This window comes from Salvia hispanica, chromosome 3 (assembly GCF_023119035.1).
Source record: "Salvia hispanica cultivar TCC Black 2014 chromosome 3, UniMelb_Shisp_WGS_1.0, whole genome shotgun sequence".
Taxonomy (NCBI): Eukaryota; Viridiplantae; Streptophyta; class Magnoliopsida; order Lamiales; family Lamiaceae; genus Salvia; species Salvia hispanica.
In genome coordinates, this window is record NC_062967.1 from 16,386,835 (window position 1) to 16,405,210 (window position 18,376).

The 18,376-nt window shown below is 38.7% G+C and overlaps 3 protein-coding genes, 1 long non-coding RNA gene and 1 pseudogene across 4 annotated transcripts; 3 read left to right on the forward strand and 2 right to left on the reverse strand.

Moving 5' to 3' along the window:
- The first annotated feature begins 870 nt into the window (after positions 1 to 870).
- Positions 871 to 6,570, forward strand: LOC125213134. The gene is made up of 9 exons (XM_048113505.1): positions 871 to 1,044; positions 1,697 to 2,343; positions 2,536 to 2,637; positions 2,717 to 2,872; positions 2,951 to 3,103; positions 3,203 to 4,798; positions 4,863 to 5,138; positions 5,228 to 5,773; positions 6,084 to 6,570. Exons 1-9 carry the CDS (start codon positions 888 to 890, stop codon positions 6,426 to 6,428), a joined length of 3,978 nt encoding a protein of 1,325 aa, XP_047969462.1. The 5' UTR covers positions 871 to 887; the 3' UTR covers positions 6,429 to 6,570.
- A 350-nt stretch (positions 6,571 to 6,920) lies between these two features.
- Positions 6,921 to 7,612, reverse strand: LOC125212275. Its single transcript, XR_007174636.1, has 2 exons — positions 7,375 to 7,612; positions 6,921 to 7,303 (listed from the first exon to the last, which is right to left on the reverse strand). It is a non-coding gene; the product is annotated as an uncharacterized LOC125212275 (long non-coding RNA).
- Positions 7,613 to 7,614: 2 nt separating this feature from the next.
- On the forward strand, positions 7,615 to 8,543 carry LOC125209448 (anthocyanidin 3-O-glucoside 6''-O-acyltransferase-like; the record flags this gene model as incomplete). Its single annotated transcript, XM_048109045.1, has 1 exon — positions 7,615 to 8,543. A coding segment is annotated over one exon (786 nt), but the record flags the coding sequence as incomplete, so codon positions are not given.
- A 3,161-nt stretch (positions 8,544 to 11,704) lies between these two features.
- LOC125209449 lies at positions 11,705 to 12,201 on the forward strand (annotated as a pseudogene).
- A 4,985-nt stretch (positions 12,202 to 17,186) lies between these two features.
- Positions 17,187 to 18,208, reverse strand: LOC125209450 (NADH-ubiquinone oxidoreductase chain 3). Its single transcript, XM_048109047.1, is given in 3 exon segments — positions 17,187 to 17,330; positions 17,333 to 17,532; positions 18,088 to 18,208. Coding segments are annotated over 3 exon segments (465 nt in total).
- Between the last annotated feature and the right edge of the window lie 168 nt (positions 18,209 to 18,376).

Below are 18,376 nucleotides of genomic sequence, written 5' to 3' on the forward strand. Positions count from 1 at the left end.
CGCCGATCCTGAGGCCGATCCTACCAGAGCCTCCACCTATTGGCCGGGCCGGGCAAAGTGCGTTCAGCGGCAAAAAATTCTCCGGAATTTGGGATTACCCCGGCGATTGCCCATACCTTTGGGGGAGAGGGACGATAGTATGCATCCACATCAAAATGTGGTGTTTGGTACGCCGGCGGAGTGGTCGAGGCTTGGGTGCCCGGCGACGAACCGGGAGTACCCAAAAAGTTGTACATGCTCGCCCAATCGTCGAACGAGTTCAAGTCGAGCCCGCTGGAGCGCCGCATGCCGGAGCCGCCGCCACTGGAGTTTCCATCGCTTGACATTTTTTCAACAATTGGAGAGAAAGGAATAGATGAGTGTAGTGAATGAGAGTGAATTACATAAATGGTACCTGATCTTTCACTTTCGCACGAAAACGGTACCTGATCTTTATTTTATATCGTTTATGGTATCTATTAATCACAATTTCGGTACCTAGCATAAATTTCGCCCCAAATTACCCCGTAAGGACAAATTAGGTAGATGGGGGTAATTTTGGAAATAAAAAATGTCTGATTTTTGCAGATATTCAGGGTGTCAGGAGCGAATTTCTGAAGATTTGATGCAAAGTGTTAGGAGCGAATTTTTGATGATTTGATCTCATGCACAGTAACATTATTTTTGTCTTATGTTTTACTTCAATGGATGGTTGACACGTCAACAATTTCATTTTCACTAAACATCCTTCCACCATGCCACTTCATCTCACTTTCTCACTCTCTCACTTAAAACCTCCACCGTTTCATCTACCACTCTCACTCTACCTCCCTTCCACTCAATCTGACGTCCGGCCGACTGAAGAAATCGACCGTCGGTGTTGTGCTATTGACGTTAAACGGTGAGAAATGCCCCCCAAGAAAAGAGGGCGGGCGTCGTCTTCAAAATCGAAAGCTTCTAGCTCCGGGGTTGGCTATGAAGCTCCGCATATAATAGATGTAGACGAGGAGACGTGGGACATCCGTGGTCGTGGACAGAATATATTCAACCCGAAAAATGAATACGGTGAGTTTTTTTGGTTTCATTGCTCGATTTTGCAGTAATCTTAAATTCAACAGTCATAGTAAATATTTGTTTCCCCTTCGGCATTGGTGTTGGCAACAAAGTTAAAGGAGGGCAAAAAAAAAGTTTAGTCCGTAGCTGCAATTGTAAGTGAACAACTATTTTTCTATATCTATATACATATGACTGATTTTTTTGTTATTCTTAAACGGCTTTTTTTTTTTTTGGTGAGTCTTAAACGGTTTTTTAATTGTTGTTTCTTTTGCTTTTTTGCACCATGAATTTAGCTAATGCTCCAATGTTTGTTTCATCCGCATTTCTTGGGCACTGCGAATTTTTTTTTTTGCACCATGGATTTATGAATGCAAAAAGTTGTCATTTTTTCTTATTTTTCATAGAATCTTGAGCATTTCATGTTTCTGCAATCTGCATTTGGTGATCATATTATTACCCTATATATCAAGAAATCAGTACCGTAGTCATGTGGTTAGAGTAACACATACACATTTTACGTTATTCAAGTTTATTTTATTTTTTATATATAATTCATTGATGAAGGAATGTAGTGGCATCGCCAGCTGCAATTTTTTTTCCATTGAATTGGGGTATTACTTGATTTGTTTGTTAATGATTTTTTACATTCATTGTCACTCAGCTGGAAGGCCTGATAGGTTTAGTTTGGCCGTTCACCATGGGGGTATATTTGTTGGCGAAGAATATGTAGGGGGTATGTTGAATTATGTGGATAATTGTACTATCCGGCAATTCGAATTGCTGGACTTGTCATCCATTGTGCTTAAATTAGGTTATCGCAGAGAATACATTTGTGAGTTCTACTACTGCCATCCTTCCCACAATCAAGCATGTCATGGCACTAAAGTTGGTCATCCTCTCGAACCACTTATTGATGAGGAACACTTGAAGAGATTCAAAAAGTTGGCTAACAAACTAGAGAGAATTGTGCATGTTTATGTTTTGGAGATCACCGAAGTTGAAGCGAGAGCCCGAAAGCATAAGGACCAAGAGGCATATATGAAGGATTATTTCAGTCCTAAGTCGAAGGGTGTAGTGATAGAGGAAATCGACGAGCCCCCTCTGGTTGTGTCGAAACAGAAGCCGCTGAAGAAGGCGAAGGTCAATCCTGGAATACCTTTGCTTGAGTGGTATGAGCAGGATGTAGAGTTCGAAGACTATTTAGTGAGTAGTTTGGCTAAAGCACGTGAAGAATGGAGAAAGAAAGAGGTAGATGAATCAAGAATTTTGAAATTTTTGATGGATGAATTTAGTGCAACTGTGGAACAGGTACTTGAATTTAGGGTACTGCATGTGTTATTATTTTGAACCTAAACTGAAATTTATTTTTTGGGTACTGCATGTGTTATTATTTTTTCGCACTTAAACTGAAATTTATTTTTTGGGTACTGCATGTGTTATTATTTTTGAACTTAAACTGAAATTTATTTTAACTGTCTCTTCTTTTGCATTTTTTTGTAGTTGAGAGATGATCGGCCAACCTTACAGCCCGAAGCAACACTAGTTGATACACCTTCATCTGTGCAAGTTGAGGAGCAAGCCCCACAAGAAACAGTAGTTAAAGTAGTTGATGTTCAGCCAACTGCATTTGATTTTTTTTTTTGAATTTAAGGTGTACTAACTTCATTTGAATTTTTTGTAGCATCGTGTGGCAGCGCATAGAGTAGAGAAAATTACTGATGTTCCATTTGAACCTGCACAGCCGCAACCATATGTGCAAGTTGAGGAGCAAGTTCTACAGGAATCATTTGTTCAGCCTGCATTTGAGGAGCAAGCCCTACAAGAAACCGTAGTTGAAGTAGTTGATGTTCAGCCATCTGCCTTTAAATTTTTTTTGAATTTAGGGTGTACTAACTTCATTTAAATTTTTTTGTAGCATCGTGTGGCAGCGCATAGAGTAGAGAAAATTACTGATGTTCCATTTGAACCTGCACAGTCACAACCAAATGTACAAGTTGAGGAGCAAGTCCTACAGGAATCATTTGTGCAAATTCAACCAGCCCCACAGACTGAAACAGTTGGTTATAAAGTGGGTATCGTATTTAATATTATGAAATTAGTGGTTACTAGGAGTTGATGAGTGTACTAACATTAGGTATCTACTGTGTTGTTACGTTATGTGGTATAGCCTGTTGAAGTATCATCCGATGCACCAGGCAGTGGAGTGGAAAGTTGCTTGGGAACCGAGAATGAAGTGTATAGACCCGATTTGAATAATTTGTGTAATTTGTGTGAACCACATGAGTATTCGTTCATTGATAACTTGGTAGAAAATTGGGAAAATTGGGAGCAATACCTTGAAAATTGGGTTGAAGGTGGAGCAGGGCAACAGATGAAGGAGAATGTTGGCGGAGTTGATGTTCAAGCTTCGCAAAACTTGGCCGATGCAGCTCCTCTAGATGATAACTTGGGCGGGGGCAGACCCCAAGTTGAAGAGGAAAACCTAGCTGCAGCAGGGGAGAACATAGTGGGATTAGAAGCCCAGACGCCTCAAAGTTGGGAAGATTGCCCTCTACACAACGAGGGTAGTGATGAAGATTCAGACGATGATGTTGTCCAGGTCATATCTGTCAACAACATGTGTAGAGACGAGCAGCTCTTTTCTTCGTACTTCGAGGAGCTAGTCCGGGCAAGTACTGATGTTGAAGTAGATACTTCTGCAAACCCAAGCGGTCCCTTAATAGCATCTGGTTCGAATGCCTCCAAAACCACGAGGAAGAGATCATTCTCAGCAAAAATTACTAAAAGGAAGGATGATGGGTGGCAGCTGGCAGAAGAAGCCGACATGCTTAATGATTTGGCGAATACCGATCTACATGACACAACTGATCTTGAAGAAGGTAGGCGTAGGACCAATATTCGTTGTCGCACATTCACTCTCACTGATGGCTTGCCGGACTGGAGTGTTGGGGATGTGTTCGGTGATAGAGAGTACATTAGGGAGACACTCCGACAGTATTCAGTGTTGTCGAAGAGGGATATCCACATCAAGGTCAATAACAGGAAAAGGTTAAGAGCCGTGTGCCTTGGACGTGGCTGTCAGTGGTTCGTTTACTTCAGGAAGAATCCCATTCATAACATGACAGACTATGTTGTACAGACGATGAATAGAAGACATTCGCTCACTTGCTCCAGGGTACAGAATAATCGATGGATCACGTCGAAGTGGTTAGGGCAACGGTTCATAGAAAAGATCAAAGCGAACCCTCACATTCCACTGACAGCTATTCGACAATGTGTAGATGAGCAATTCGGATCAACTATCAGCAGAATGAAGGCAAATCGGGCTAAAGAAACGGCACTGCAAGGCATCTATGGAAAGATTGGGGATCAGTACAAGAGACTTTTTTACTACAAGGAGGAGTTATTGAGGACGCATCCTGGATCAACTGTCCACATACACTACGATGATGAAAGAACGAGCTCGAGCTCTGGCCCTCGGTTCCGTAGGATTTATATTTGTTTAGGGCCATTGAAGGTTGGATGGAAACGCTTTTGTCGACCAATAATCTTCCTTGACGCATGTTTCTTGCGTGGGATGTACAAGGGTCAGCTCTTCACCGCTATCGGCATCGATCCCAACAATGGATGGTGGCCAATAGCTTGGGCAGTTGCCGAGACCGAAAGCTACGAGCAATGGCATTGGTTTCTGGATTTCCTAGACGAGGATCTGGATATATCGGCTAATCCTCCTAGATATGTTTTTATGTCGGACCAACAAAAGGTACAACATTTTCTATTGTATATGAAGTATAAATTTTGTATTTATTTCAATTTACTTTATGCAGGGCTTGGGTATGGTAATTGGTGAAAAATATCCACAAAGCGAACACCGATTTTGCGTACAACATATGTACAACAACTACAAGAAGCGCTTCTCCGGAGACATATTGAAGAAGAGGATGTGGGGGATTTCATCTAGCACAACGGTCGTGGAGTTTGACCAAAATATGGATGCAATGCAAGTGTTCAACACAAATGCACACCAGTATCTGACTAGAGTTGCCCCGAAGGAGAAATGGATTAAGGCCTTCTTCTCTGAGCACACTCTTTGTGATACACAGGTAACCTACTAACTGCAAGTACAGTACAAGGTATTCCTTTATATTGACTTCACATTGTCAATTATTTTAATACGTGACACGTCATGTAGCTCAACAACATGTGTGAGACGTTTAACTCAAAGATTGTTCTTGCTCGAGAGAAGCCAATAATAACCATGCTGGAGGAGATTCGAACACAGCAGCTGGAGCGCATACAGATCAGAGGTCAGTGGGTGAAGAACTATGATTTCCCGGTACCTCCTGTGATCAAGGAGATTATTGATAAAGCAGCCGCAGAGTCGACCTCGTGGAGATCGTTGTGGAACGGTGAGCATGAATACCAAGTCACTGGCCCTTATGGTCAGTTTGTGGTGAATTTGCAAACAAAGAAATGCACGTGTAGGCTTTGGCAACTCAGAGGTATCCCATGTGTGCATGCGGCAGCCTCCATTTTGAAGATCGGCGATTCCATCACAGATTATGTGTCTGAGTATTACTCACGGATCCGCATGACTGCCCTCTACGAGCATGTCTTGTATCCTATCAACGGGATGGAAAATTGGCCTAGATCGTCGGAAGTTGGTTTCGAGTTGGTTCCCCCTAACACAAAAAGGCAACGTGGCCGCCCACGCAAGGTTAGAAGAGAACAAAATCAGGTATGAGCACTAAGTTACCATAATACAGATACATCTTTGTAGTAATTAAATTAATTAGAAATAAGTGCATGCTTTCTATCCTCTTGCAAATAAGTGAAATCCAAACAAGTTTTGCAATATTATACTCCTATAGCCTTTAACTGATGCCACATCATTGTGATATTCTCACATCTGATTCCACTTTTTTCCAATTTTAAATGAAAGCAAAATCAGTTGATACATTTAATTTGATAAGTAGGTACTTATGTTATGCTACAAAAATCAGGTAATGCCACTAAGTTACCATAATTTTGCTTGTTGGGAAACACAGGTACAATATCGTGAGAATGGGGTCGAAGAACTTATGCGGTCAACCTTGATCACGTGCAGTCGATGCGGTCAGATAGGGCACAACAGGAGAACCTGTCAAAACGACCCTCGACCACCGACACCGACTAGTCAAAGGAGTGGAGCATCTTCTAGCCAGCCGCAATCTGGTGCGGGGCCATCTTCAAGTCGATCAACTGCCGCACCGCGGGTTGCTCCGGCCAGACAAGCACCAGCAGCTGGGAGAGGGCAGCCTACTCGGGGGACAGCAGGAGCGGCAGGTCCACCTCGTCCAATAAGCGTCACCAGGAGGGCTCAGAGGTGTGGCCGTCGCAGAAACGCAGATTAAACTTGTGGGTGTCATTGTGGGATTTTGTTGTGGTGTTGTGTTTCATTTTGTGAAAATCACGTGCAGTCTGCCTTGTTTTGTCATGAACTTTGAACTTTACGGACTTCGATTGAAGCCTAGCATTTCAGGTGGTTTTTGATTTTTTGGACATGGTATCCCCATGGGGATGGCAGACTGGTGATGATTTTTGTCAGGTTTATAGTGAATCTACGATCCAGCTTTCGTTTGTTGTAAGCATAACAATCTACAGTTTATGGTTATGAACTTTGCATAGATATTTTTGTCTTTCATGTTTGATATGTCTTACTTTTCGCAATCATTTTAGGGTGTTGAAATTTAATTCACGTTTTATTATCGCCAATAGTACCAAATATAATTCACATTTTATTATCACCATCAGTACTAAAATAATAACAAATGTAGTACCAAAATATTAACACACCAATAGACATTTTATTATCACCATTATACGAAAATAATAACAATGTAGTATCAAAATAATTAGTCGTAGTTTACTATTACCAAAATAATAACAAATGTAGTGCCAAAATAATAACAACTGCAGTACCAAAACCAATAGTACTAAATAATAACACCATTACTACCAAAATAATAACAAATGTAGTACCAAAATAATAACAAATGTAGTTGTCTTCCCCAAATCAACTGAACATAATTGTATTACACTAAGCTTCCAATAGACGGATCTAATTTACCAAACTAATAACCATAGCAGCAATTGCAACAACTAAAGAACAACAAGCAACACATACAAGAAAAAATTCTTTCCCTTTACATCCAGCTCCCACTGTCCGGCCACACTTTCGATCTTCACAACTTTGTGATTCAACTTCGTCAACGTCTTCTCGACGAATCTGCCCAACAGAATCCTTGTCCATCGACTTTGGATAACACCATTGAAAAAAATGACAACCCCCAACCTTACCTTTCTTCTCGCAAACGAAGTACAACATACCGTAAGATTCTCGTCGTGCGTCAGCCACTATTTTGAGACTTGCTCTTTGGCGACACCAACAATTTTCGTACTCAACTCTAAGCCAACGACACCCGTTTCTTCCTTCACCCGAGTAACTTTCGTAAGTACTTGACAACCTAGACATTGAAGAAACAAAGAAGAAAGAAGGAAATGAGAGAAGAAATAGACAAAAGGGGAGTTGAGTAAAATATATGCGAATCTCTGCCGGTTTTTGACCGATCATTGATCAATTACCCTCCGAAATTGGACTCGCTTTACTGGAAAAACTCTCAGAGAATGCCGCTGCAATCGCGCCACCCTTCCTTGCCGACGAATCGCATCCGATCGACCTACATTTTCACCCAATCGGAGATTCAAAAACTGAAGACCTCGATTCAGGAGAAGCTTCCGAATTCAGCTCGCATCTCATCTTTCGTTGCGATCGCAGCTTACATCTGGTCTACTCTAGCGAAATCACTCAGATCTGCTTCAGCAGACAACGACAACGACGATGACAACGACGGCGACGCGTTTTTCCTGATTCCGATCGATCTACGGCCGCGTTTGGATCCGGCGGTGCCGGCGAACTACTTCGGCAACTGCCTGTCCTTCGCGCTGCCGAGGATCGGGCGGCGGGAGCTGGGCGGAGAGGAGGGGCTGTTCGCGGCGGCGAAGGCGGCGGCGGAGGCGATAGAGAAGAGGACGAGCGATAAGAAGATTCTGGAAAGTGTGGAGAAGTGGTCAGGGGAGATTCGGGAAGCGCTGCAGAAGTCGTTCTTCTCGGTAGCCGGGGCGACCCGACTGGATCTATACGGGGCGGATTTCGGGTGGGGCAAGGCGAGGAAGCAGGAGATATTATCGATTGATGGGGAGAAATACGCGATGACGCTTTGTAAAGCGAGGGATTTTGAAGGAGGATTGGAGGTTTGTGTGTCTCTGCCTAACCACATCATCAAGGCTTTTGATGCTTATATTGCTAAGCCTGCTTGTGATTAGTAATGTGTTTTTATTCGATTGTGTAGTGGAGTCGGATGGAATTACTTCACCATCTATTTTCATCTTATTGAATACTCCCTCCGTCCCGGAGTATTAGACTCACTTCTTTTGAGCATATGATTTAAGGAATTGATATTTAAATAGTTAAAGGAGAGAGTAAAGTATGAGAGAGGGAAAAAGTAAAGGAGAGAAGAGAGAAAAAAAGTAGGTGGAGAATAAAATAAGATAGATGCTTTTTGCTAAAAAAGGAAATGAGTCTAATATGTTGGGACATCCCAAAAAGGAAAGTTGGTCTAATACCTTGGGACCGAGGGAGTATATCTTATTTGTAATTTTTTTCCGTTACTCATGGAAATCGGATTGTTACCTCTTTTCTTTGAAATTTTAATAAATAGAATTCATATTCTACTCACTTATATTTTCATTTAAGGTGTATGATCAAATTATAAGGATAATTATGCAATTTCACTATCAAATTCTTTTCTAATTAATGAATCAAACTTTTATTGTTCTATGTTTATGTTTTCTTTGTCAAATCCTAAACTAAAAACACACTAGAAATAAAAAAGAATTGAACCATAAATGAAGATCATAGGAAGGAATGTATAGAAATTAAACACGAATCATTCAATCAGATCGCCCAAACTATATGTTAAAAGCAACAATGAAAACCTAGCCATAGACGATGAACTTAATTCCACAGTTTGCACCACAAATAAAGAAACATGATTAACATGGAGATATTGAGTTATAGATGATGGCTCGTCTTCGAGTTGAAGTAGATTTCTTAGATAAATTATTCTTACTTCTTATCTCTTAATATGGGATTTCTTTGTTTTTCGTGAGACAGACTAGTGGAGCATTGACGTGGTTATTAATGTCTTTTCGTCTCCTTTATTCATATGTTTGATGCTCAAGTTAGGAGTGTGGAATTAAGAACTTGAATATTTCCAAGTATCAGAATGTCTGATGCTCAACTTCTTGAGGAGAGTGTTGGAATGAAAAACTTGTACATTTCCAAGTTAAGTATCAGAATGTCTGATGTTCAACCTGAACTTGATGATAAATTCAACAAGTTCAGGAGAGTGTTGGAACGAAGAACTTGAAGATTTCCAAGTTAAGTATCAATGCCTAATGCTCAACTTGAGAAGACTGTTAGAATAATTAAATTAATTTGAGAGGAAATCAATGCAATGATCAAGGAGATAGTCGATGAAAAATCATGTTAATAGTAAAAAGTATCGGGAATTAAATCATGTTAACTGTCGATCTCTATTAATTATCCATTTTTGTCATTTTAGACAAAGTCTTCATTAATTGTCTCATTTCGCTTTTGTTATTTTTGATAAGTGGACCCCATATTTCAATAATTCATTTCACTCACAATTATTATAAGGGGTAACTGCTTTTAAAGTCACCAACTTTCTATGAATTCCGGTTTTTCCCATGAACTTTAATAAGTTCGTGTAATGCCACGAAGCCATTTTTCCATGTCAGGTTTTTCGGTCTGATTCAAACTGTTCGTTTACTATTAAGACAATGTCCAAATTCTTTTATCTTACTATCATTATCTTCTTTTTTGAAATAGCTTCGCGTGGGTACCTTGTACGCCTCGATCGGAACTCGGATGAAGAAGTTATGGCCATTTGATGAAGGTTGCGACCTTTGTGCGACCTTGTACTATCGTAATGGCCATAACTTCTTGATCCGAGTTCCGATTGAGGCGTACAAGGTACCCACGCGAAGCAATTTCAAAGACGAAGATAACGATAGTAAGATAAAAGAATTTGGACATTGTCTTAATAGGAAACGAACAGTTTGAATCAGACCGGAAAACATGCCATGGGAAAATGGCAACCGACAATAAAGTTCGTGGCATTACACGAACTTTTTAAAGTTCATGGGAAAAACCGGAATTCATGAAAAGCTAGTGACTTTAAAAACAATTACCCTTTATTATAAATATAAATATAGTACATAAAAGTATGACTAATAGTAGTATTTCACTAACTTTTTTTTCTCACTTTTCTTAATAAAGTTAAATATTTGTTTAAAACTTGCACCGATCAATTATGAAACAATTAATGATGACGGGATAGAATTATTAGAAAGCAATACAAATAAAAATTGTTTTCTTAAAGATCACTTTTATTTTGTCACATTATTTCATACTCTCTCCATCCCAAAAAAATATAAACTTTAGATTCGGCACGAGTTTTAAAATAAAATTGGTAAAGTAAGAGACTGGTAGAGGGAAAAAGTAAATAAAGTATTGTTAATGGAAAATGAGTCTCACCTCTTATTAGAGAGAAAAGAGTTTCCAAATTTAAAAAATACTTGTTCTTATAAAACAGATTAAAAAAGGAATAGTGCATATTATTAATGAACGGAGGGAGTATATATTTTCTAATATTCTAAATTAGTTTGATGTCTAACACTTTCTCAATTTTATTGAAAAGATTGGGGACAATTTTATTAGCCGTAATAGCTTTAAACAAATTTGGCAGTTTAGTGTTTGGACTAAGCACCTCTAAATTTGATCTCTAAACTTAAGTCAGAAGAAATAAAAGTAGATGGATGTGTTTATAACAAAACAAAATTATTGGGAGATCGTTATAAGGTAACAATTATCTCACAATAAAAAAATTAGATTAAATTTATATAACTGTGATTGTGATAATTAGTGAATTATCTCTGAGATTTTAAGAAAAAGAAAATGTAAAAGAGATTTGGATATGATCATGGCACGTGAATCGGGAATGGGCCGCCACTATCAGCCCATGTGATAGTCTTGTCGTCTACTGCCCACTAAACGACGGAAAGTTTGTACTACTATTTCAAATCATTTTCAAGGAAATTTATTTCAGTTAAATATACGATGTATACGAAATAGTACAATAAACTGTACAAAGAAATTAATTTTATTTTACTATTTTAATGTTAAAGATAAATGTCATTTTTATTTTTTAAACCTTTCTACTACTTTTTTCTACTTCCTTACCAAATTTATCTATATGAGTAAAGGTCAAAATTAGTCCTAAATATATGCTCATTTTATCTTTTTGATCCTAAACTTTATCTTTTGAATTTTTTAGTCCTGCATATATGGAAATTTGATCATTTTGGTTCTCCGTCAATAATTCCGTTAAAAACTAACGGTCAGCGGCGATTTTGACCAAATTAAACTCTTAATTCTGATTTTTAAGTCACTGATTAATCTCCTAAACCAAAGCAGAGCCGCACACAGAAATTAGGTCTTCTTCCAATTCGACAATGGTATATGGCAGCAATCCGCAGCCTGACGATGATGGCTAAGATGGAATCCAATCAGCTAAACCAGCTGAGGGACATCTTCGCCCGGTTCGACATGGACCACGACGGCAGCCTCACGCAGCTGGAGATGGCCGCCCTCCTCCGCTCGCTCGGCCTCAAGCCCTCCGGCGACCAGATCCACTCCCTCCTCGCCAACATGGACGCCAACCGCAACGGCCCCATTGAATTCGACGAGCTCGTCGGCGCAATCCTCGCCAACATCAACGAGGAGGTGCTTCTCAACCAGGACCAGCTCATCGAGCTCTTCCGCTCCTTCGACCGCGACGGCAGCGGCTACATCACCGTCGCCGAGCTCGCCGGACAGATGGCTAAGATGGGAAACGCCCTCACCTACCGCGAGCTCGGCGACATGATGCAGGAGGCCGACACCAACGGTGACGGCGTCCTCAGCTTGCACGAATTCGCCACCATTATGGCCGATCTGCAGTCGAATTTCTCGCCGAGCCTGAATCGTCTTCCTCCTCCTAGGGTTTACTCATCTTAATTTTTTTAAATTGGGGGAAGCTGATGTGGCATTCTAGATTGTGGCTATGACTAACTAATTCTTCTTAATTTGTGAAGCTAATTGTCATTCATGAATTATTGGATTTATGATGAACTAATTCATATTGGATTTTCTGTCGTCATTATTGCATCCAACTTCATATAATTTGGAGATTAATTAGGAGAATAATTAGTGACTTAAAAATCAGAATTAAGAGTTTAATTTGGTCAAAATCGCCGTTGACCGTTAGTTTTTAACGGAACTATTAACGGAGGACCAAAATGATCAAATTTCCATATGTGCAGGACCAAAAAATCCAAAAGATAAAGTTTAGGACAAAAAAAAAATGGTCATATGTTTAGGACCAATTTTGGCCTTTACTCTTTATCTATTTTAACTTTCTCCGTGGCATATTTAAATTCGTGACGTTCCCTAATACTATAATTACTTTTTTCGGAAGAAGTATGATGTATCGGATAAACCTATTAGTGACAATAATTCAAAGTGTATGTACATATGCCCTATGAAATTAATTTAGAAATGAATTCTAAAACTAATATCGCAATATTCATTAGTTTGTTGGAAAATTTGTTTATAAGCTAGGAGACACATATTAATATTAAGAGACACAAGTTTCACTACATTTCAGAAAAAAACAATGTTTTCACACTTTACAAAATTGAGGACACACCTCCTCCTTAGTTTCCTTAACAATATTAGATAATTTATCTTAACTTTGTTCGATAAAATTTGTCCGACGTGAACTCTATGAAACATCATTTCGCCAATAAATGAGGAGTAATAATCCCAATAGAAATAGAGATGTGAATTATAATATTACAATTAATATATCAACCGTGCAAACTACCATACAAACCATAGAAATGATGCATATTTAATTTAAAATATTAAGCATTTGTCGATAACGAATGCATCCCCATTGGTTGCATGCAGATGACTCATGCAATTCACAACAACGCAACGCCGCCACGTATCCCCCACCACATTAATTCCTATTCCCCATTTTACCCCTCAACCCTCATATAAAATTCTCTCTTCCCACACACACTTTTCAAACAAAACAACAATCACCGAAAAGAGAAAAAAAACACACGCACAAACAAACAAAGATGAGTTACTCCAACAGAATGTGGGCGGCGGCGAACAGCCTCTCCGATCAAGGCCAGAAGATCAAGGCGCTGAGCTATGGCAAGCACCAATTCTTCTCCGCCCTGGTGAGCTCCGGAATTGGAGGGTTACTCGGCGGCGAGAGGGAGCAGAAGGAGGATTCGCTCCGGCAAGTTATGTATTTGAACTGCTGGGGCCAAGGCTGAGCTGGCTGTTAATTTCAACGCCCGGAAGGGTACAATTGTAATTTCGGGGAAAGAGCGGGAGCTGAGTTGACTCGGGATAGGGGTTGACGTTGAGTTGAGAAATATTTCAATATAGGGGACTGCATTGAAACAATCACTATGAAATTGGACTCGACCTTCATTGCCGACGGGCCGCATTCGACCGAATCGGGACCTGAAAGGAGAGGAGGGGCTGTTCGCGATAGAGTATAATGTGCTTCCAATAATTCTAATGCTACTTCGAATCGAATTGCATTCTCTCTTTTTATTCATTTTTAAACAGTAGTTACATATCGTTGTGTTTGTACTGAAAAAAAGTTGAACCTTTTAATTTTATTACATCCAAGCTCTAACTCGTTTTACTTATAAAAATAGAGAAGGAAAAATTAAGGAGAAGAAACAGTACCAGGAAAAACTAAGGAGGATAAACGCTTAATCTATAGTATTTTCATTAATCCTAAACGTTTAGAAATTAAACGAAGATTATAGCAATGAATGTTTAGAAATTAAATACGATTCATTCAATCCGTTCGTCCAAACTAGTACTAGTAATAGTATGTATTAAATGTTCCACACTTACTTGAGAGGGGTGTTAGAATAATGTAATCGGTCTAAGATGAAATCACGGTAATGATCAAGGGCATATCGAAGAAGGATCAAGTCAATAACGAAAAGTGTCGAATATTAAATACCTACCACGAGTGTAGGAGCCGCATTATTGAGAGAAGAGAGAGAAAAACGTGTAGAAGGGGGAAGAGAGTGTTCTCTAAGTTTCTGTACTGTGCAGTCTCGGTTTTTGTCTTGATTGGAGGTCCAAACATTGTCTGATCGACTTGAAATTTTAACTGGTAGTAGAAGACTCGTGGTTCTTAATTCTGACCGAAGGAAATTGAATTTGAACAGTTAAATATTCAATTATAAATTTCTGAACGTGATTGTAGTTTCTTGAGATGTTTATTTCATCTATTTTGAAGTTGTATTGATTATCTAGTGCTTTCGTTATGTTGTTAATGATTAGATATTAAACTTCTTGGTTGTATTTTCTCCTTGGTGATAGAGGATTTGGAAGACTGGTGGGTCTCGTGATTTTTATCTCTTCACATTGAGGAGAGCTTTCCACATAAAATCTTGGTGTTGATATTTTCTATTATCGTTTCTCATTATCATATTATTAATTCATCCACATTAGGTGCTATTATATTGTGCTTCTATTATATTTTTGCAATTTGGAAGATTTGTTTATCCACTACGCCTCAAAATTAGGACATTCCTCCCAACAGTTTGATGTCAAACATTTGACATCTAATGATAAAATTGAAAAGATTTAGGTCAATCTTATTGCCACAATAGCTTTATACAAATTTGGACGTTTAATGTTGGACGACGCATGTCTAAATTTGATCTCTAAACTCCTGTCAGGAAAAAGAAAAAAAGAACAAGTGAATAAATGCGTTTATTACAAAACAAAACATTCGGAGATCGCAATAAGGTAGCAATAATCCAAATTTAATAAATAATTGCGATATTTTACTAATTATCTCTGATATTTTAAGAAAATGTAAAAGAGATTGGGATATGATATGATCATGGCACTTGAATCAGGATTGGGCCGCTAATGTCAGCCCATGTGATCGCTTTGTCGTCTTCTGCTGCCCACTAAACGACGGAGATTTTGTATTTTTCATTCATGTCAAATTCCCTATTTTCAAGACATATTTCCGTTAAATGTACGATGTATATTTACTGTACTTGGCTACTTGTATAAATATTAGTTTCAATTTTACCTTTTTATTTATTCTTCAAAATTAGTGTAATATCTAACTTATGAACCCTTTTTTATTCAAACTTATTTTTCTTTTTTCCATACACATTAAAATTTATAAATGAAAGGAAAATTATATCAGCTAAAACCTGAGTACTTATTATAACAATTTAATTGATATTTATATATTACCTTATGAAATTAGTTTAGCGTAAAATATAAAATTAATAGCGCAATATTAATGAGTTTGTTGGCAAATACTAGTATGTTCATAAGCTAAGAAGAGTACATATTATTAAGATAAGATAGAGTTCAATTAATTTATTTTAATGTTCATAAGTTTGGTAGCGCGATTTCACAAACAAACAAACCGTATTATTCAACTAGCTAGAAGCAATTCGTTTCCAAAAACAATGCATTAACATTAAATTGTAAACATATAAAACTTGTCGGACGTGAACTCCAAAAAATCATCATTTTACCAATATATGAGGAGTAACAATCCTACCAAAATTAATAGAGATGTCCATTACTCCCTCCGTTCCGCTTTATCAGTTTCATTTGACTTTTTTACACTCGTTTTATAAAAATAATAATAAACAGTTAAAGTAGAAAAATAATAAAATAAAAAAAAATAATATAGAGAAGAGTCTTATCTACATTATTCTCTTTTTTACTTTATTATTTCTGCACTTTAACTATTTATTATCATTTTTATAAAACGAGTGCAAAAAAGTCAATTGGACTGCTAAAGCGAGACGGAGTATAATATTGGAATTAATACTACCATACAAACCTTAATAATTTGTACTACAATACATAAAATATACAGCATTTGTCGAATAAGAAGCATATACTAACACGTTAGCTGCATGCAGATGACTCATGCAATTCACAACAACGCAACGCTGCCACGTATTCCCCACCACTTTAATTCCTATTCCCCATTTTACCCCTCAACCCTCATATAAAACAATGCCTTCACACATTCACTCTTCAAACAAAACAAGAATATCACCCAAGATAGAAAAAGGAAAAAAAAAACACACAAACAAAGATGAGTTACTCCAACAGAATGTGGGCGGCGGCCGGAGTGGCGGCGGCGAACAGCCTCTCCGATCAAGGCCAGAAGATCAAGGCCGGCCTCAAACCGCTCAGCTATGGCAAGCACCAATTCTTCTCCGATCTCCGGCCACTCTCCGCCCTCGTGAGCTCCGGAATTGGAGGGTTCCTAGGCGGCCGCCGCGGCGGAGACGGCGAGAAGGAGGATTCTCTCCGGCAAGTTATGTATTTGAACTGCTGGGGCCAAGGCTGAGCTGCTTGTAAATTTGAAAAGCCCTGAAGGGTATGAATGTAATTTCGGATGCGGCAAGGAAAAAAGAGCGTGGGCCGAGTTGACTCGGGATGGGGGTTGAGCTGAGAAATATTGGAATATAGGGGACTGCATTGAGATTTATGTGAAATTTGTGGGTGTTCCCTAAAAATTTGAGGGAAATTAGGGAGAATCAACAGCGAAATGATCAAGCCATCTGCTCTTTTATGTGAAGAGTTTTTCATTTTATGTGTATGTTTATGGAAATAAAGAAATTCAATTGCGAATATACGTTTTTTTCTCGACTTTAGGCAAAACTAAAATAAGGTATACTAAAAATAAAAAATATCAACACAACATAAATTAGGGGTGGCGAAATGGGTTATCCGCGGGTATCCGCACTCGGTAAGTCGGGTATCCATACCCGATTTTAGCCAAATTTATTGTCCGAATATCCGCCCCTGTGACTACTGGGATTACTCGATACAGCACCCCTTTTCCATTCATAGAGAGATCCAATCGTCAAAATCAATAAAAAGGCCATCATGGATCAAGATCCAAAGGGATCAATCTAATCAATAAAAAGGCCATCATGGACCAAGATCCAAAGGGATCAATCTTGTTGGGAGGTACTGCCCAAGGAAAGGAAAAGGTGACTTCCGGATCAGGAATAATAAATAAAATGGAGGAATAATAAATAAAATGGAAACAAGATAAAATCGTATATCAAAACGACTTCTGGCATCACCGGAAGGATCGAAACCACATTCGTGGGCCGACAATTTTTCTGGATAGGTCGAACTATTGGAAGAAAATGGAAAAGGAAGACCGAGTGGAATCAAAGAAACTAGCGAACTGATCACTAAATAGATCAAAATAGGATGATAAACTTATTGAGAATAAAAGTGAGGGGACACTCTAATTCCGGTGAGTTTTCAATTGTATGTTCGTTGGAATATGAAAAATGTTTTGAAAGAACTCTTAGATTATATAAAGTACTCTTATTATTCCGCCTTAATAGAGACGTTTCATTTTCTTCACTCATTTTAAAAAATAATAATATAACTACACTTCTCTACGTTATTATATCTCTTACTTTACTTTTTCTTCATTTTAACTATTTATTTTTAATTTTTTAAAATGAGTGCGTATATGACTATTATTATTTAACTATTTACTTTTTTCTCCACTATAACTATTTGAATCGCATCTATTAATATGGAACGGAATCAACGGATGGAGTATTAATAGATGGTATATGGCTAGTACTAATGATAACGGGTATTATCGAGATTAACTGGTATACCCGCGCGGGTAGTGGGTATACCCGTTACCCGCAAAACTCTAAACACACTACTCGATCCCGCCCCATTTCCCGTTATCGTCGGGTAGCGGGTACCCGATACCCGGCGGGTAACGGGTCGAGATGGGAATTATTCGTTACCCGCTACCCATTTTGCCACCCCTAAGAGCATTAGCAATGGTTGGGCCCTCCCATTCCACATCAACATTTGTCCAAAGGGCCTATCTCCCTGCAATGGAAGGGCCCTCCCATTCCATTTCATTTCCACATCATCACCATTTTATTTTAATTTTTTAGCACTTCTATATTTAATATGATGTCAAATTAAATAAATAAGAACCAAAAATAAAATATTAATATGGGAGGGGAGGTTGGCCCTTCTCATCGGCTAGAGCCGATGTATCGGCCATATAGGGGAGAGAGGGAGGGG